General features: G+C 40.3%; 1 protein-coding gene across 2 annotated transcripts; it reads left to right on the top strand.

The window, feature by feature from the left end:
- The first annotated feature begins 73 nt into the window (after positions 1-73).
- Positions 74-19214, top strand: ACER2 (alkaline ceramidase 2). 2 transcript variants are annotated; one of them, XM_036403590.1, is made up of 6 exons: positions 74-246; positions 5959-6073; positions 6940-7081; positions 10838-10975; positions 14836-14973; positions 15672-19214. In XM_036403590.1, the coding sequence occupies exons 1-6, from the start codon at positions 139-141 to the stop codon at positions 15856-15858; spliced, it is 828 nt and encodes a 275-aa protein (XP_036259483.1). In that variant the 5' UTR covers positions 74-138; the 3' UTR covers positions 15859-19214. The 2 variants fall into 2 exon arrangements, with proteins under 2 accessions (XP_036259483.1, XP_054373922.1); XM_054517947.1 differs by lacking the exon at positions 74-246 and adding an exon at positions 510-529.
- The last annotated feature ends 1492 nt before the right edge of the window (positions 19215-20706 follow it).

Genomic DNA, 20706 nt, shown 5'->3' on the forward strand with positions numbered 1-20706 from the left:
CGGCCCCGCCCCGCCCCGCCCCGCCCCTTGCGCGGGCGGCGGAGAGGCGCGGGCGGCAGCGCGGTCACCGCCCCGCGGCGCCGCCGGGCACGGCACGGCAGGGCAGGGCAGGGCCGGAGCGGCGGCCGGGTGGGCGCGATGGGCGCGTTGCTGTGGTGGGACCCGCTGCGGGCCGGCAGCTCGGAGGTGGACTGGTGTGAGGACAACTACACCATCGTGCCTGCCATCGCCGAGTTCTACAACACGGTGGGTGGCGGTGGCGGTGCCCGGCGGAGCGGGAGCGGCGGCTGCCTGGGCGCCGGGGGCTGCGGGTGGGCGAGCGTGCGGCGCCAGGCAGGACCCGCTGCAGCCCGGGGCGCTCCTGCTGCCTGCCAGCTCCGTCTCCTGTGGAGTTTTCGTGGGATTGTAGCATGCCCTTCTATGGCTTTCGACTTCTTTTTCTTCTCCGGTCGCTGGCATGCCTAAAATTAAGGAAATTTTTCCTAGTTTTTCAGGTATACGGGGAGATTTTCTAGTCATGCTACTACCGGTAAGTAGTGTGTAGCAGGCCCTGTCCTTGTCTTTGTCGAGACTTGTGGTGGCCAAGCACCAAGTTTTTGGTGCTAGATTGCCCTGGTCTATCACCCATTTACGCAAACAGGTGTCAGCGCCTTGATGGGCATGCATAGCAGTGATGGGTCAAGATTAAAAAGTACCTTGGTGTTTGGAGGCAAAACTGGGTTTCTCCCAGACGTGTTTGACTCCAAGAAGGCAAAGGTTTCATGGAGAGTTTGCCTTTAGGTTGCAGGATGAAGTCAGGAGTGGATTTTTGGAAGCGGCGGAGATACCTGTTTCAGAGAGCAACTGAAGTATGGAAGAGAGGAAAGAGGAATAATGTCATTGTTGCTTCTTTCCAGTTAGTCATAGCTTCCCCCTGAGTCCTCTCACACCTTCCCAATACCTCTCAGCTGCTGGAGAGAACTCACAAAAACAGCCAGAGCAGCAGAGCCAGATTGCCCTTTACCACATGCCTTGGAAAGGGAGAAGTGCTCCTGACATCCTGTTGATGTAAAGAATGGCAGTGACAGATCCACTAGAATAAGATAATCCATTGGGCTTTTGCGTGGTTTGCCCTTCCATGAGAATCACAGGGGCAAACCTGCAAATGCTGTCTGTTTTCTGTTCTATAGGAGGTAGTGTGTGCACAAATGAGGAGCTGGAGCTTCTGCTTTGTCTCTTTTATACTTTAAAGTGGGCAGTGTTTTTTTCCCCCCCAAATTCCATCCTTGTTTGAACTCTGTTTCCCTTTCAAGCCATGTCTCTTTGACTGCCAACACGTAATGAAAGAAGTAGGTGTCTGGCTTCCCTGGATGGAGTGTGTATCCCAGGAGGTTCTGGACATGCAGAGCAAGTAATTCCATGGTGCAGTGTGTACATTGCTAGCTTGTTTTCTTCTTGTACTTAGCTGCTAAAGTCCTAAAGATGGTGGCTGGTCCATGCCACTGAAGAATTTTGAGGGTGTGTGAGGGAAACTGTCGGCTTTTTTTGTGTGTCTGATGTCACCGTGCAAGAACCAAAAACAAAGGGAGGAAAAGGTCAGGATAAACAAGATATTGAATACAGCAAATGTGTTTTGTAGCCAGCTATGCAGGGAGATGGGTATCCTTCTACTGTATGCGCTGGTTCAGTCTGGGGTAGAGTGAATTTTCCTTATAGGCCCTGGTATGGGGGTATGTTTTGTGCTGGAAACAGGGTTGGTGACTCAGGCATGTTTTCATTACTTCTGAGCAGGGCTTACTCAGGCCTTTTCTGCTCCTCACCTCACCCAACTAGCAAGGGGGCTGGGGGTGCAGAAAGCATTTGGAGGGGACACAGCTGGGACAGCTGATTCCAGCTGACTCGTTGGATTTCTCAGGCCATATGGCATCATGATCAGCATGTAGAGCTGGAAGAAGGAGAAGGAAGCAGTTGGGGCCTTTAGGCCATTTGTCTTTGCAAATCACTGTTATGTGTGATAGGAGCCCTACTTTGCTGGTGATGGAGAACACCTGCCTATCCATGGGGAGTGCTGCATGAATTCCTTATTTCGCTTTGTTTGTGTGAAGAGTTTATATTTTCTCTATTGGACTGTTCTTATCTCAATCCCCACAAGTTTTTTCACATTTACTTTTCTGATTTTCTCCACCATCCTGCTCTGAAGGGAGTGAACAAGCAGCTGGGCAGTCCATAGTTGCTGGGTGGGATTAAATCACAACACTGTACTGAGCTGATTAGCAGTAGTATAGAAGCTTACCAAAGTGCTAGAAGTTGCACTTTTGTGTCCAGATGAATAACTGAGGCTTCAGACAGGTCGACAGACACAGAAGAAAGTTTGCCCTGGAGCTTGCTGTGTTGTGGCAGCTGTGTACAAATCAGTAAGCTGTACGCTGAAAGAGGAGGAGAACAAGAGGCAGTGTTGAGAGTAGTCATGTTTAGGCTCTCTTCAGCAATACCAAGTTATTGTTATGGCTTGATTTCTCTGTTGGCAACTTCTGAAAATTAAAACAGCGAGTTGCAGTGGATTGATGGGATTGTGCAACTGTGTCCTCAAAAAACCAGATGCTTACAGGACAGTTATGGCCCTACTCTAAAAAGTACCTTAGGTGGCGCCTAAATTATATTCTTTCTAGGGTGGGTTTGTTCTGAGTGATTCAAACTCCCTCGAAGTTCCAGGAAGCTCTCTTCAGCAGACCTGAATCTGGCATCTGGGTCATTAAGCTTTAGATTAAAACCTTGCTAATCCGCATTTTAAAATGCCATGGCTGAGGTCAGAGTTGTGGTTGAGGTCTCATGCAATATTCATGTAAGCACAAACTGGAACAGCTTATCTGCTGCTTATGTATTTTTTAAAAAATTAATTATGTATTCTGGTGGGGCTTAAACAGAAAACAAAAAGCATTCAACAGAATTAAATCTGTAGGAGAAAACTGTTTGGAAGTTTTGTATAAATTGATCAAACTAATTTTTTAAAACATACACAAGCTAGACTTAACATGATTTTTGTCTAGCTGAAGTGAGGCCACAGAACGCTCTGTAGCTCAAATTGAAGGAATAGTTATAAAAACAGTAAATTTTTTTAATTTTTTTTCCTTCTGAAATGAATAAAGTAATGTGTTCTGATGCAGTGTAACCCTACTCCACACCATAACAAAAGTCTCCAAATGATCAAAACAATTTTCTCTGTGAAGAGGTATTTACAAAATAAAAGATATTGCTTATGTTTTAAATACCTGAAAACAGTATTTTTTCCTGGGAGAGTCAGTATCTAGCAATTCAATATGTTGCATTTAATTATGCTTGTAATTTCCATTTACTGAGGGAATTGCAAGGGTTTTATTCTTCTTCTTTTGCTCCCTGGTGGCATGGAAATAAAAGTTGTAAAAAGTTATGAGGTAGTCTTAAGAGTGTGAGAGTATTTGTACTCTCCCCACAGCATCTTTTTTTTACCACAGAAGAGTTTTAGTGTATGTGAATGTCATGTTTAGGTACCAGGATGTGGAGGATACACACCCTCTGATGCTACTGGCAGCTGCTTTAGTCCAGTTTTGCTTTCTGCTCAGAAGGACATGGTGCAGTAGGTTTTTCTGTGGTAGTTGAATTCTGCAGCTGCTTTCTGGGAGATGTAATCAGTAGTGACAAATACACGAGGACTGCAGGAAACATCTGTGTCAAGACAGTGGCCAGATGTGACTGAAGTTGTATGATCATGATCTAAGCAAGCCTATTCTTGCTGTCCTATAGGCTTATGTCCTGAATTTCTATTATATAATTAATTAGCTGAAAATTAAAACTAAAGGTCCAGAATTGTATGAAGCCAAAAGAATGGACGGTTACTGCAGGACTGCTTGCCTATTTTTCATAACTGTAACATCTAATCATTGCCTTTTGCAGATGCCAAAGGAAATCTTCTGGACTACTGATGTAAATTTTTGCACTTACTGTAATTATCAAAGTATTTGAATTGTACATTACCAAGTCATGGAGGCCAGTTATGTATTAATATTAAAAAATGCACATGCAGTGTACTTTCTGAAGCCATACTTTAATATTTTTTAGTACTACAATTATAACAGCTTCTGAGATGTTAGGAAATCCTCCTGATGACCACTGCAAAGAGTACAAGTCATGCTCAGGCTCCAGTCTGCAAGGGATTTCTTGCGTTTGCAGGCAGGACCTTAGCATGAGTGGGAGTTTATTCCCAGAGGAGTACTACCATAGCACAGAACTGCTCCCTTGTTGGCTAATCACTTGCATAAATCTACATTGCTACAGCTGTGGTAAGTAGATCTAGTGTGTCCTTCATCATCTTGTTCCTAGGTGGAATAAGGACTTTCTAGCCAAATTTTGATAGGCTGTGATTGCTTGTTCTGATTTTGTTTGCTGGTCTGTTTCAGCTGTAGAGATGGAAAAGTTTACTTCCAAACCACTTGGTTTATAATCACCTATTTTCGCTCCTTGACACCTCCCTTCAGCCTAACTGTGTGTAAAAGCCTAAAATGCATAGGGCACTCCCAGGCCCCCAGAGGACTCACTCATATTCCATCATCCCTGCTGTCACTGTAAATGCTTCCTACCTGCTTTGGAGTGAGGGAAGTCTTCCTGTTCTGTGTATGTGCCAGGACATCATGCACTGGGATCCTGGTCCATGACTGTATTCCCAACTTTGCTGACAGTCTCTGCTGCATGGAGACTGGGTGGGGTGTTTTGTGAATGAAAGTTTCTCAGGTGAACCTGTTTTGTTGAATGTGTAGGTTGCTTTACATGAGTTTAAACAACTTGATCTGCCTCTTAAAATCTTTTCTCAGACTGTGTTAAGAGGTTGACAACAGTAGCTGAATGAAAAAATTCCTATGTTATTCTTTAACTAGTTCTCCAATAAATTTTCATTATTGTTGGCACAAGTTTGTAACCTGTGAAGAGGCAATCTGTCCCAAAGGAATGTTGTTGACCCAGTATTATTTTCTACATCAGCTTCAAAGCAGTTTTGTCATGGGTGATATTCTCTTGTCCTTGGGCTCAGCAGGCAAACATGAGAAACCTGAGGCTGGAGACTCCTCCTGTCCTTTGGCCCATTGTGAAGCAGCAATAGAGTCTTTTCATAACTGCTCAATTACTGTGCCATGGCTGGCTCTCAGCACTGGCAGCTCCTGGGAAGAACCAAGTGATCACTATTACAATGACAGTTCCTGCTAATTGATAGTAAACTGTTTCCAGTATTTACAGAATCATGCTTTAGATTGTTTGTAAGCAAGAAAAACCAGAAAACATGTCTCTATTCAAATCAAGCGTATTAAATTTAAAAATTAGACCACCTAGCAGTGGTCCTAATTATAGCCTTTCCACCTTTCTATAACTAGTTTTCAGTCATGTTCTGTAGTGGAGAACCAAGGGAAAAAAATTGAAGTATAAAATGACTTAAAGCTCCAGGCTCTCTTTACCCTGTACAAAAAGGGTTCTAACTTTTAGCCTAGTGTTGTATTTCAGACCTTCCAGACAATAACTATTGCTCAATAAATTGACTTCCACAAAGCTTGTCTAGCTCTGTCTTGTGTCAGTACTTCTAGTGCTTTTTCCATTCTAGGCTTGATAGCCAGTGAGAGGACAGGTCACTGGTCCTCAATAGCTTGATCTTGTATGCTTTCTGAATTGCCACAGTCTTGAATGTAGGTTCTCAATGAAACTCCTTTGGGAACTGACTTCAGTTGTGACTTGAATAGCCACATCTTATCTTGCTGAAAGTTTTTATACTGTTACTAATTTAATGATGTTAAACAAATCAATGCTTTTGCAAAAACAGCTCAGCATAGGCAGAAATAGAGGGTCATAATTTGTTGAACTGGGGCTTCACTGAATGACAAAATGTTATTATAGAAAGCCTAAAGATATTTAAGATTTGTTTATTTTCTGTCTTTGTGAGACTGTTTGGTTTTTTTTTCCTAGATAAGCAACATCTTGTTTTTCATTTTACCACCCATATGTATGTGCTTGTTCCGTCAATACGCAATCTGCTTCAACAGTGGAATATATTTAATATGGATTCTGCTAGTCGTGGTTGGTAAGTTGATTACTCTGTATTTGCCAACTCATGTGTGAACTGAGAGAGGACATCAGTTTTTCCTGCTTGTACTTGACTGTTTTTTAAAACAAAGCAGTCCTGACATCTATGGAAGAATTTGCTTGTATTTGCTTAAAGCCAAAGCGGCCATAATTTCTGGAGGGAAAATGCCTTTTGCAAACTGAGGTTGATGGGAAATTTGACCATAGTTCTGTTCCCTTCCAATCCTTCCTTGCATACTTTTTTTTTTCCTTGTGTTTGGGTTTACTCTGCAGCAGTGCTGACCCTCATTGCTTATATAAGAGCTGAAATGCCAGTGCAACTTAGGAGAGGAATAGGGTTTGTGCTGAGAAGGCCCAGAGATGTAGATGTGAGATTCTGAAGTTTGTTCATTCCTGGAGGCACTTCAAGGGGATAATCTGAGCCCTCTGGGGTAGTGTGACACTTTCCACCTGTAAATCAGTATCATGGGTAGAGAGTAATCATGATACTGCTGCTTTTTCTCTTTTCTTACCCATTCTTGTGCTCTTGAGGAAATCTCAAAGCAGCATTTGGCATTTATTTCTTAATTGGTTTTGCTTTATACTTTTCCATGTGGTGTTTATTCAGGCACATCTTTCCTAGTAGAGCTGAGATTTTTAGCTGCTACTTTTGTAATCTACTTTTGTAATGTACTTTTGTTCGTGATTAGCAAGAGTATGATAGCTTGGATTGCCTCTTAATAAAGTTGGTGTTTTTTGTAACCTTTTGTAGACCATTTCCTGTAGCTACCATTTCCTGTGAAGTTCTGAGCATGAGCAGGGTGTTTCAGTCTATTTCCAGTACTGCAACTGTTCATAATACTGTCTCTTGATTCATTCGTCCAGGAATTGGATCTGTTTATTTTCATGCTACCCTCAGTTTCTTGGGCCAGATGCTGGATGAGCTGGCTATTCTCTGGGTTCTGATGTGTGCTCTTGCCATGTGGTTCCCTAGGAGATACCTGCCCAGAGTTTTTCGCAATGACAGGTAATCATACAATGATACATGTGCACTTTCATGTTTTTTGAATTTCCTGTGCTAACACTTAAATCTGCACATAATTGCACCAAGTTATCAGTCTTACCACTGTCACTGCTATTTTTTCTCTCTCCATTGTCTTCCAGTTGCTTGTATCTCATTCAGCCTATTTTGTTAAAAATTCCTGAGTCAGCAGTTGCTGGTAGTGGGATTTGTTTCCTGTAACTTCAGGTGATTAGATGAGATAACATGCCTCTAGAAATGTCTGTTCTTGTTGATTCTAGGGAGACTTTTATGATGAGTAGTTTATATAACTTACAGCTAACGTAGGAGAAGTCATCGTTTACTTCTTCCTTTTGTATATCCTGAAGGATATATACAAGTGAACCTATGGAAGTCAGCTGAATGTTCATCTGAATTTTTAAAATGGTGATTAAGAATGGTGTTTCGGTATTCAAAGGCTGAGTGTTTCTTTAGAAACCTATTGTTGTAAAGGGATTGTTTTCTTTTTCTTGCAGGTATAAAAAAATACTTTATAGCCAGTTTAAACTATTTGGTTGTGGTTTGCCCCTCCCCCACAATAAAACCATTGTGTTGCTCTTTTATGCAGCAAAGAAGTTGAGGTAATGGAGAGGCTTGAATTGCAGCATCAGTGTTGTTCTCTCTGAAGATTGCTAAGACTGTTGCCTTTTGCCTTCTTACAGTGTTACTCTCTGCCCGAATTTTTTATTTGTTTGTTTGATTGTTGGGGGTTTTGGTTGGTTGGTTTATTCTTGACAATATGCCAGATTAGAAGTTGCTAATGCATGGAGAGAAGTTTGGTGCCTAGACTGACCATACCTCAAAATAGTTTGCACTGGGTACAGTGTACCTATGATTACTGTATACAGCCTATGTGCATGGCCCACTTCTCTTCAGCATCATCATAAATGACTTGGACTTTGACACAAGACTAAGTAAGTTTCATGACCACACTAAATTGGGAGGAGCTGTTAAATACCTTGAGGGCAGAGAGGCCTCAACAAATGACAGCAATCACCAACCAGGTGAAGTTCAGCAAGAGAAATTGCTGGATTCTGAGATGGGGCAATCCTGGATGTATGGACAGACTGGGAATGAAATGCTGTAAGCAGTGCCATGGAAAGGGACCTGGAGGTCCTGGTTCCTGGCAAGTTGAACATGGGTCAGCAGTGCCCTGGCAGCCAGGAGGGCCAACCCTGTCCTGGGGTGCATCAGGCACAGCATGGCCAGCTGGGCAAGGGAGGGGATTGTCCTGCTCTGCTCTGAGCTGGGGCAGCCTCACCTCCAGTGCTGGGGGCTGGTTTGGGCACTGCAATATAAGAAAAACATTAAAATATTAGAGAGCATCCAAAGGAAGGTAACAAGGATGGTGAAGGGCCTTGAGGGGAAGCTGTGTGAGAAGTGGCTGAAGTCACTTGGTTCGTTCAGTTTGGTGAAGACAAGATTGAGGGGAGACTTCACTGTAGTCTTCAACACCCTAGTGAGGGGAAGAGAAGGGTCAGGAGCCAGTCCGCCTTCTGTGGTGACCCGTGACAGGACCTGAGGGAATGGCCTGAAGCTGAGTCAGGGGAGGTTTAGGTGGAATATCAGGAAAAGGTTTTTCACCCCAGAGGGTGGTTGGGCACTGGAACAGCTCCCGAGGGAAGTGGTCACAGCACCAGCCTGACAGTTCAAGAAGCGTTTGGACAGTGCTCTCAGGTATATGGTGGGACTCTTGGGGATGGTGCTGTGCAGGGCTAGGAACTGGAGGTGTTATTCTGCTGGGTGCCTTCCAACTCAGCATCTTCTATGATTCTATGTGGCTTTTTTGCATTGGTGTAAATTTAGTCCTTCTGCATATTACAGTATAATATTATTACAGAACATCATCAACTTAACAAGCTTTAGTGGTATCTTTGTTTATGGTGTGACTCTTAGATGTTCAGTCCAAGTGAAGAATTCAGAGTCCTAAATTTATGTGTAATTTATGTAAACTCTGTAAATGAGCTCTCAGATGCCTAGAGGTTACATTTTGCCAATTAGTGTCTTCTGATATTGCAGGGTGGGTTCACAGTATGGACAAGGACGGTAAACTATTGGTTTGTAAAGGAATAACAACACTTTTGGGGTAAAATACTGTTTCTGTTTAACTTTGTGTTAAAATTGTAAATACTGATATGAAAGATCCTATCATATCCTTTCACTTCTCAGAGAATGTGTCAAAACAGTTACTTTTTAGGGAAGGTCTTGATTCCTTTCTGAAGTATGCAGACACTGGGCAACAAACCTGTGCTAGTTTGAAGGCAAACCAGCCAAAGGAATTAACTCCACACAAACATGTTGTGAGGGATTCCAAGTAAGAATTACAATTTAATAGGAAAAATTTGCAATAAAGGCAATAGTACAGAAACACTGGCTTAAACTGACAAAGTCAGAATATGACCCTGTTGGTCAGGGTGGTGATAGCTGTCCCATTGGAGTGAGGGATGTGATCTTGTCAAAGCAGTGATCCTGTAGAAAGGTCTGGTTCTTCTTTGGAGGTCCAGTGGTGGTCATTGAGAGCTCTTGTCCACTGGGAATCCTGTGGTGGTATTGTGGTGTCCCAGGTCCCAGATTATATACAGGTAGGAATGTTAAGTTCCTCCCCCCAGAGTGAATATCTTACAATGGGATGATGTAATTCTGTGGCTCATTCTGGGGAGTCCTTGATGGTCCATGAGTGGAGATGACTCTGCTTTAGGCTGAGTGTGCATTGGGCAGCTGTTGGAAACAACTAACCATTAACAGCTCATCAGAAGGTGCTATTGGTGGTGATAGAATGCATACTTTACATTATAACCCAAGACAAAGCCCTAACCTAGAACAGGTTTGGTTAATACTTTCAAGTTTTTTGCTTTGCCTGACTAATCCTCTAGTATTATGTGTATCGTGTGCTCACAGCTGTACTGTTCACTTTGATCATCCTCATCACACTTTGAATTTTCACTGCTGAAAATGTTATCTATGATGATCAATTTGTGATGTATTTATTCATTGAGACATTTATGTCAAATCAGAACTTCCTACTTAAATAACTTGTTGCTTTCCAGCAGAATGAAAAACTTTAAAGCAAAAGGCAAATGAAATGAGCCTAGCACTTGTGGCCATGGAATGGTACTGTACAAACAGATTGAGACCCTACTTCAAACATAGAAGGCCATCCTTGGACAGCAGTTTTAAAGAGCTGTGAGCCAATAGTTAAAAGGCAGGGTGGTGATCCTCTTTCTCAGCCATAGACTGGAAGTGGGTTGTTTGAAGTGCAGACCTGGAGTTTAAACAACAGTTAACATATATTTAATTTAAAAGTTGTCAGGCTGTCTATGTAGGGTGCAATAGTGATTTCATATTTGCTAAGAATATACCAAATCTTGGTTTTGTAAAAAAGTCTGGGAGTTTCTCACCTACTCTTGAATTTGATTAAGGAAATGTTCCAATTTAGCATGTAAGTTTCAGTATCTTTGAAGGCTCTAAAGAGATAAAGGAAAGTTAACTGTACTGTGACATAGCTGTAGAAGTTGAGGCATTAACAATAAGAAAATACCCTAAAAATCCATGTTAAGAGCCTGAAGAATGATGAGACAGAACATTTTCAAAGAAGTACAGTGCTATGCACTGAGGTAGACCTCAGTTTTGTTACCTTATTTTAATAATGTTGAAATTTCTGAGTTTAGTAATTTAAAGTTTTGAATTAAAAGAAGTTTTTCTGCTCATATAAACTCTACTCAGGAGCCGATTTAAAGCTGCTGTGGGTGTCCTGTCTGGAGTTACCACCTGCCTGGCCTTCATTAAGCCTGCCATTAACAACATCTCGCTAATGACACTGGGAGTTCCCTGCACAGCTTTGCTCATTGCTGAGTTGAAGAGGTAAGTGCAACTCTCCAGAATGCAGGCAGCATTGCCTTCTCAGATCCTTAGGACACTGTGAGATGATATACTATATATGGCTTCAGTGCATGTCACAGCAGATCAGAAATGCTTCTACCACAAGCAAGAGCAAATCTAGTATAAATATTCTTGGCAGTTTAGACATTTTTTTGACAAGGATTTCTTTTCCCTAGGACTTTATAGTAGGTCAGATATTTTCTGTGTGTTCTTGCAACATACCTCTTGCCATAACCTAATTTAACTCAAATTGGTTTATTCATTGGGAAATTAGGGCCTGGGTTTTGTTTTATCAACAGCATTTTTACTATGTATTCTGCATAAGGGTGAGATGATGGCATGGTTGCAGTCTGGATGCTAGTGGGAGCAAGGCCCAAGCACATGTGGAAGATATTTCAACTCCCAAAGTTGTACTGTAAGACTTGCATGACTTTGTCATCTGATATCAATAATGTGATGGAGTCAGAGTTACAAAGAGAAGGTTAAGCACTGCATTTTGGAGGATAGGTGTCAGTCAAGGCTGTAGAAATCATAAAACCAGAATGCAAATAGAGAAGAACCTGAGACTGATTTCCACATTTTAGAGAGTTGTTCTGTTACAGTGATACCAGCAGCTGTCCAGAGACATTTTTTTCCACTGTGAAAAGGACCAGAGTACTAGCATTTGAACTTGTTTTTTTTCACCTCTTCTCCACTGTCTGAGAAAAATTTTACAACTTACAGTTGCATATGTCCATCAAAACGAGTTAGAACAAAATGTCTTCATTCTAATTGTGTCTGTTAGAATAGAGACTTTCCTGTTTGCTACATTACCCTGTTATGATCTGCCACTGCTATACGATGGAAGCCTCTCCAAACAATGTTTTGTAAAGGTGTTCATGAGTCGTTTCTCTTTAGGCATCCTTCTGTGTATTTCTGTGGTCAAAGACACTTGGAAACAGCACACAGGTTAGTTGTGGACAAGGTCAGTAGTGGAACAATATTGGTGATGTCTCATTTTGATGATGGCACAAAGAACTACTGACAGGGCAAAGGGACATCTGGTTGTGGCACGGGATAATCTGTGAATTCTCTGTCAGTTCCGTATCAGTTTTCCAGGCATGAACTCCTGAGAAACTTGAAAGGACAAGTTAGTGTCTCCTAAGTTTGAGTACTGTTGTTTCACATCTAGGAATTGGTATGCCTATAGGTATTTGTTTTTTTAAACTCTTTCTGCAGGGTCATTGTCCTGGTTTGGGAGGAAATCCAGCATCACAAAGCCACCCCAGGACAGTCATATATTACTAAAATGTCTGGAGTTTCCTGGTCATGTTTTTTTTAGGGAGAAAATTAAGGACAGAGATAGACCTTCTTTTCCAATTGGTGAATAAAAAGGGACGAGAAGTGACATAGGGCCTTCTCTGGCTGTGCATTGGAATGGTTTAATACCACTGATATTTGTGGATGTATTTGTAAGTGCAAAAGACAAATAAAAAGCTTTTCTTTTAAGCTATGCTGATCCTTTTGAAATTTAAAGGGTTACATTCTTGCAAACTGGGAGGTAAGGAGTCATCTCATCCCCTTCTGCAGGAGGAAAATGAATCTAACCATTATTTAAAAGATTTGCTATTTTTCCATTCTGTGCTACCATAGCCAGGAGGGGACTTCACATCCAAGTCTGGTGGACTGCAGTGGAAATTTTTCTGTGAAATAGGTATTTGGGGAAGAAAAGTTGCTTCTGTTCCATGCTGAAGTTTTTGGTATTTTAGGCCAAAACTCCTTGTTGTTTTTTCTAGGCTGTGTCAGTTTTCTACAGAATTCTGGGGAATCAAAACTACTGAGTTTTCAAATGAAAATTTTTTGCTTTATGTTTGTCTTTGATGAGAAGATAATATTGTCGCAAAAGAGCATTAAGTTCTTAGATGTGGGCCTGGTAAGGTCGAGTGTGTGGCTGGGAAGTATTGTGGGTAGGAGATGATCAAGAGACTGAAAGGTAGTCAAGTGTCCTTGAAAGACAAAGAAATTGTTAAACTTTATTCTCATTTCTGTCACAACAAGTTCGTTCCTGTGTATCTAAAAAGAAAAAACTGTACTAGAAGATGATATCAGTGGAAAGGTGGTTGTGTATCCTTTGATTTGCCTACTCCGAGCCATTGAGATTATAATGTCATCAAATTAGTAACTATTCAGGGAGATAATGTCTTCCATGTGCAGATGGTGGCTAGAATATTGTTGCTCAGCTGACTTCTGAGCCTTGAGTAGTGAAAATTTACTGTAGTTTCTGGTCTGACCATTATTATTTGATTCTTCTACTAGAAATTTTCACTGGGGGGAGCCTTGCTTCATTATTGCTGGTTTCTTTATTCCCTTGACTAAAAGGTTAAGCTAGTTAAAAGTTTAAATATTCCTTAGGATAGAAAGGGAGATATCTGTGTAAAATTCAATTAAACAACATTGCACTGTTTTGAAGAAAAGCTGGAATGTTTTTTTGCAGGTTTCAAGATATCAGAAGATAATGCTGCTGAAAGTGTGTATTTAGGTGTCCCTTAAATAGCAAATGACTGGATCTCACAAGTGTTTGCAGAAATATTGAAATTTGAATAACTGTTTTGTTAAGCAGAGAACATTGTGCAGTGTAGATGAAAGGGAAATGGAAGCGGAAGATTTGTGGGATCCATTATCTTTCAGAATAGAGTAGGATAGGATCAGGGCAGCATGAATGTGTCTTTTAGACCCTCAGCTAACAAGTTCTATTTTAGTTCTTATCAGTGTCCATGTCTGTTGAGAAATAAAAGAAAGGCTACATGTCCAGGTGCTCTTTGCATTACATCTCTTCATTGTAGTAGAAGCAGTCTCCTGCTTCCTCAGCAAGCATGTCCTCACCCATCTGAAGCACAGTTACTGCAGAAACTGAAAACTCCATGATGGGTGATCTCAGAAAACCCAGGAGTATTACAGAGATCAGCAGGCTGTGCTCTTCTCATTGTGATCTTTCCACCTTAAGGTAGTCCTTTGCAGAACACTCTACAATATTGTCTTAAGTTTATAAAAGTAATTTGCAGTATGTGATGGTGGTACTGAGCAAACCTGTCTTTACAGTCTGTACTTTTGCTATGGCTGATCTTGTACTGGGTAAGTAAGTCTCCAGTTTTCCTTTGTGGCCTTGAATTCTTTGAACCACGCAGGTTAATTGCCTTTTCCTCTTGGAATTCAGGTAGTCAGGTCCTGACTAAAAGACCTTAAGGTTGAGGCCAAACCTCTTATCCCTCTTAACCCTCAAACCCTCTTAAAAGACATGCAGTTGCATGTGTTTATCTCCTTCAGATATGTCCAGGAAACCCTCATTCTCAATACACACACCCTTTCCTTTGTCAGAACACACAAGTACTCCACCTCAGTAGTCTAGTTTTATCCATCAGATAAACAAAATTGATTCATGTGCCTATCTGCTTAGGTTCATGGTTTAATGCTGTTAGGAACAGTAGTACCTCTCACTGAAGAATATAAATGCCTTAGCATTAACAGAAGTCTTTATACAGTAACAAATATGGGCAAATCTGAGCATTTGCTGCATGGCTGGTGGTTAATGAACAGCATATGTAGCTAATCACTAGTTACACCCCTTCTTAGGTATAGGAATAGTTTGATGTTTGCTGACCACTGATACACTGGTATTTAAGACAATAATGTGTCTTAAAACACAGCTACTGATAAAAAGGTTTGTTTTGTTACATCATCTCTACCTTGCATCAGAGCCAGACTGTAAATGAAGATAATCTTTTAAGTACATTTATGGTGGAATCATTTTAATGATGCATGTCTGACATTGTTTTATAAATGTTTATATATGTTTTTCTCCTTAGGTGTGAAAACCTGCGTGTATACAAACTGGGTCTCTTTTCAGGTCTTTGGTGGATGCTAGCTCTTTTCTGCTGGATCAGTGACAAAGCGTTTTGTGAGATCTGGTCCTCATTTAACTTTCCCTATTTGCACTGTGTATGGTAAGTGGTGTGTATAAAGTTCAGAATTTGATTCAAATGTGATCCATTCTCACCACATTACCCTTTTGTGCTGCTTGTGGCTATTTCTGGTTAGCTCTAGACAGAATACATAGTAAGATTTTATAAGCCCAGAACAAGTCTTGTGCTATTCAGGGTGGCAGATTTAGGCCTGGTCGTATTTTTAAGCCACTACGTTCGTTAATTGTAACTGAATTCCTTGCCATACTGGTTACTAAAAACCATAGCTGTGACTATGAAAACTTAAACTGCCATTGATAATGATGGTAATCCTCATGATGAATGAGGATTAGTGATTGATTAATGATGGTGAAGTGGAGAAGAGGTAAAGGGCTTTGATCCTTTTTCTCTTTTACCACCCAGCAAATCATGGTTACTTACTTGAGGTGCCATATCTCAGCATTTCTGCACAAATATGACAGGTGCAGAGAAGCCAAAAAACTGGAGCCTGTTTAGACCAGGGGTAAACTACAGTTTTTTGGTTTTCTTTTCCAAATATTCTTTGCCTCCATGCAAAGGACAGACAACAATCCTATGGGGGGCTTGTGAGAAGATGCTGAAGGACTGACTGATTTTAAAGTATGGTGATACAGTTGATTACTTTACTGAATTTATGTTACTGATTTTTTTTTTCTTTCCTTTTCTTTGTCCTATCTTGGTGTGTGGGTGGCTATTCTCAGGCACATTTTGATTTGCCTTGCGGCATATCTAGGATGTGTCTGCTTTGCTTACTTTGATGCTGCCTCTGAGATCCCTGAGCAGGGCCCTGTCATAAAGTTCTGGCCCAGTGAAAGGTGGGCATTCATTGGAGTTCCCTACGTCACCCTCCTCTGCGCACACAAAAGAACATCTGTGAAGATTACATGAACTTGGAGGCCACGGAATGGAGATGGATTTTCAGCTTATATTCCAGCACAGACAATATTTATATAATGATAAATGACTAGTGTTGTATTTTCTTTTCTTCCTGAGATAGGCAGCACTGCAAGTGTCATAGGAAGAGGAGGGAAGTGTGTTCATTCCTCTCTGAAGAAGAGAGAGGAAGCCAGGAGCACGGGGGCACTTGAACACTAAAGTAACAAAATGGCTTCTTTGTTTTTTGCACTGTGTTTTTGATGTAGCATTTCTCTTGATAAAAGCTATTTTCAAATACCAGGGTCAAAGAATGATCTTTTTGTAGTAGGTCACCTCTGGTGCTTGATCCACTTCTTTTGTAACTTCCTTTGCGAAAGAAGGCAGTCCAAGATGCCTACATGCCATCCTGTGTCCTTCTTAGATCTGATTTTGCTGCGCTTACACTTGGCCACAAGAGTGTGCTCGAAACCCATGCTATTCCCAGCCTGGTGTACCCCAGGCTGTGTGGAAACCAGGCTGTGCATCACTTTGGATCACAGAATACATGGTTGCTTCCTCAAGTACAGCAGGATATGAGTGTTTGCAGCTGGATTACTGTGTAAGTGCAATTAGGCAGTGTAAATGCAGAGGGAGCTAACAGAAGTCCCTAAAACTATGTAGAAGTTTGAGGATTTTATTGTATTTTCCACTGTCCTGTGAATACTTGTATGCTGCATATTTCCTTCTTGCAGAAATGTCACAGAATCCCTCTCTACCTCTTGAGACATGTTTGGTCTTGAATTTGGCATTGAAGTGCTCACAGAAGTGTGAACATTACCTTCAGTATGATCTCAGGTCAGCATTGACTGACAGTGTGATTAAACTATAAAAACTCCTAGATTGCTAGATGCACATCTAATTTAAGAGCTGACTTCTCACCAATGCATTGCAAGTGATGTCAAAAATAGTCCAGAGCTCTGCTAGTTATACTTGGGAAAAAAGTAGATAACTGCTTAAAAACCAAGCTGAAGACCTAGATTTCAGTGAGCAGTGAGATGTAATATTGAATCTTGCATTCTTGCAAAAGATCCAGATTTTCCAGGTTTTTTCAGTCCATTTTGTAAAGATAGGGGGTGTCTAGGTCCATTTAGTTTTAAGATTATTAACTTAAAATAATCTTAAGTGTTGAGGTTCAGGAATGACTGTAGGAAAGACTGTAGGTCTTGCAAGCAATTAATACAAGGCCTGTTTAAAAAATGGTGCAAAGTTAGGCATGTTTTTCAAGTATGAGCAATTGTAGCTGCTAATAGCTGCAGTTTTGGGGAAAAAAGGGTCTACTCACATTCCTCAGAACTCTGATATCAAAACTCTTAAGTGGGTTAAGGCTTTGAATGTACACTTTCATTAATGTGTTATTTCCTTTTTTAGTATTAGACCATGAAATATGATTTTCTCTTTTGTTTACACGTCTTACGTTGTACTTGTTTTTTATCAATGCAAAAATGTACTCTATACTGTGTCATCGTTATGAAAGTTGCTTTTAGCAAGAACTTTGGGCTGAATTAATTTTCAAGCATTTTGAAACTTTTAAAACTTTTGTATTAAAATTTATGCTTAGAAAGCATAGAAGTAAGGTGTATGCTGATACTCTTGAAGCAAATTGTTAGTGGGAGATAAGACTTTTTCATGAGACCTTCAAAATAGATGAGTAGACTACTGTCAGATGACTGCAAAATCATAAAAGCAGCATAAAATTTTTCTAATGGAACAGTTTATATTTATACCACTTGGTAGTAGATTTGAAACATCTTTTTTTTGACATATGGTGATACAATTTTTGTATGAAACCTGTTTATAAAAATGTATGTAGTGATGTTTGTTACTCTTTGAAACACAGCTATTTTTTCCTTTTCCTTCCTCTCCCCCATTTAAGAAATGCTCAGCTTCAAACACTTCTCAGGTATCAAAAGTTCTATTATTAGATCCTTATACAGGTAGGATGCTGGCTGGAACCCAGCTAAGTTTTCTGATGCCTAACATGGTCCTACTTTGAGTAAGGCTTTTTGATAGTGTTTGCTAAATTATTATGTTATGGTAAGTGAGTTATTTTCAGTATTGCTTGGGTACCTAATAACTGCAGACATAGTGTACAATTCAAAAAATTGGAGCCTTTCTACTTAATATTTTGCTTGAAAGCAACCTCTGACTCAAAGGGCTCTAGTTAATCTGCTATGAGTTGCTGTCTTCTACTCTGCAGAGTCTGACTACTCACAAAGAAGTAATTTTGTAATGTAAAAAAATCTCAGTAGAGCATTCAGCTATTGAAGAAGTAAATAAATGCAGATAACAGGCCAAGAATAATCGTCCGTATTTTTATTATCTAGTTATTTTACCCTTTATGGGAGATTTTGTGAACAAAGGTCACTATGTGTTGTTCAAAGTTTCACTGTAGAACTGGTTGGAGTATTTTTCTGTAGCAGCAGCTCACCACTTTTAGATTTAGCTATCACACTTTACATTTAATTAGTATTAGCATATATAACTGAAACTATATAACTACACTTATTTTAAAAAATAAAAAGCATGCAATTTTTACAAGATTCACAATTTTACAGATTGCACCTACACAATAATATTAGTACTCAAAGAAGTATATGATTGACATACAGAAGGGTTTGTGCACTGGATTGTACAGATTGATAGAGAATGCACAAGGAGCTGTATTACATTGCAGTATAAAGTGATTTATATGCACCTGCAGGTTTTAAAGGCCCAGAATGTTTTCTTTCCATGCCAGCAGGAAGTGAGTTAGTTCCTGGTGTTTAGCTTCAGTTGGTATTTTAGTCTATTTAGTGGGATGTAATGCTGTGTTGAGTGTATTGTAAATATTGACATGTGATATCCATCATTCCTTTAATGTTGAACTTAAGTTTTTTTACAAAAGGATGTTAGTTTTCAGTGGTAGCAAACACCCAATTCGCAGTCATTAACAACTCAAGAAGTACTGTGTAAGGACTGGTGTAGGATTGGGGGTTTCTCCCGTCTCCATTTAAGTCTGTATACTAAATGTTTGTGGAAAACATGTAATACTTTGCAACATTAAACTGTATTTGGAGCAAATATTATTTGCTTTTTCAGGCATCATGTTTGTGGAGAAGAATGCAGCTGCCAGTATAATGCCTTGAACTATAAGGATAATTGTTTCCTTACAGTTATCAGCAATTCTGACTCAGTGAGGAAGGGGGAGACGACATTAGATTGAAGATCATTAATTAGTGAGATAGTGATTAGTTTGTGTATCAAACTGTTTTTTGCAGCTAGTACAAATATTTGAAAACTGCAAGCCTGTGAATCAATGAAGACAAGTAGCAATAAATGGTTAAAACTGAGTGGCCTGTATTTCCACAAATAGACAAAACTGGGTCAGAGTGTGTACATCTGGGAGAACAAAGGGGGCTCTTTAGTGTAACCTAAGATTGCACTTTGAATTTAAGGGAGTGAGATTGTGGCTACATAGTAGCCTTGCACCTCCCTTCCCCTCCTGCTTCCCTTTTACCATGGTTCCTCTCACATCATTTAAAAGACCATTTTTGAGACATTCATGGTCCTCATAAGCAATTATAATCAAGATAGAAATAACTGTTGTGTGAAAGCATAGCTGTAATTCAAGAATGTTACTCACTCAGAATTAATGTCTGTGGCTGCTAAAAATTCAAAAACAGCTGGTGGGTTGGTTCATACATTGTTGTGTCACTCAGTCTGCTCTTATGTGGAATTTATGGACATGGTTTCCCATGGAGACAAGAGGAACATCATCATACCACTACACTTCCTTGATAGCTTCAGAGCTCCGTGCTTATTTTGTCCAAATCTGACAAAGGCAAGAGCCTTGCAGGTAATTTTCTACTAACTGTGCAAAAGATCGTCAGGTAAAAAAGCCAGGCCTCTGAGACAAGCTATTGTTAAAATAATAGACAGTTTACTCAGTAAGGAAATCTAAGCAGTGCTCAGGTTCTGGATTTGCTTTTCCTGTGGTTTGTACCAGCTACAGCATCTGGAGCTCCTTATATATGGAAGGAATTTCACATGCTTCTGTTCCAGAGATAGAGGAATTACTTTCTTGTGTAACACACAGAGATCAACATTTTCCTCCAAACTTATTAGGGAGAAACTCCCCCATGAGGTTGGTTGGCAATGGCTTGTATTGCTGTGCTCCAGGCTGTCAGTTAAACACAGTGCAAGCTGAGAAAGACTGCAGTTTGAAGGAGGTGACTTCCATGTCACAAACTCAGGAACCATAAAAACCTGTTTGTAAACTTCCAGCATGTAGTGAGGAGATGAGTAGGTGTTGGTTAAAAACAAGTTGTGTCTACCTAATTTAGTTTTCTTCTACAACGGGGTATTTTCTGTCCATGTGGCTATAGAAGAAACGGAACTGTTAGATTTTGACACATAAGCATTTTAGCATGGTTTGACAGGACATTATTATAAAAATGCTAGAAAATCTGTTTTTGATAGAAGTTCTGTCTGTGGATTTGTGTAAAATTGTTTGAATAGCTATTCCTGAGCTGTCCTAGATGTTCCATTATAAAATAAGAAAAAGGTATAAAATGCACTTCAGCAGAGTCCTTCTTGGGTCACCTTCTGTTAATTGCTCAGCAGTGCACACATAAAAGTTACTGATAAAGTCTTGGAATATTTGTGGATACCTTGAGAAAGAAGTCTGAAATTCAAAGGTGGTTGGCTGAATTGTGAAAAAAGTCCAAGAACCAAAACCAAGAAGAATGTATTGAATCTGTATAGTTATTATTGACAGTGCCAAATGCAGAATAACTGGGAAAGGAGTTCTTAGTACAAGAAGAGAAGGACTAGTGTGGATCA

The sequence above is a fragment of the Molothrus ater genome, chromosome Z (genome assembly GCF_012460135.2).
Source record: "Molothrus ater isolate BHLD 08-10-18 breed brown headed cowbird chromosome Z, BPBGC_Mater_1.1, whole genome shotgun sequence".
In the NCBI taxonomy this organism is placed as follows: domain Eukaryota; kingdom Metazoa; phylum Chordata; class Aves; order Passeriformes; family Icteridae; genus Molothrus; species Molothrus ater.

Excerpts from the sequence above, each read along its gene's own strand:
- ACER2 (XM_036403590.1), top strand. The coding sequence starts at position 139 with ATGGGCGCGTTGCTGTGGTGGGACCCGCTGCGGGCCGGCAGCTCGGAG. Across the intron at positions 247-5,958 it reads TCGCCGAGTTCTACAACACG|ATAAGCAACATCTTGTTTTT; the intron begins GTGGGTGGCGGT and ends TTTTTTTCCTAG. Across the intron at positions 10,976-14,835 it reads CTCATTGCTGAGTTGAAGAG|GTGTGAAAACCTGCGTGTAT; the intron begins GTAAGTGCAACT and ends TTTTCTCCTTAG.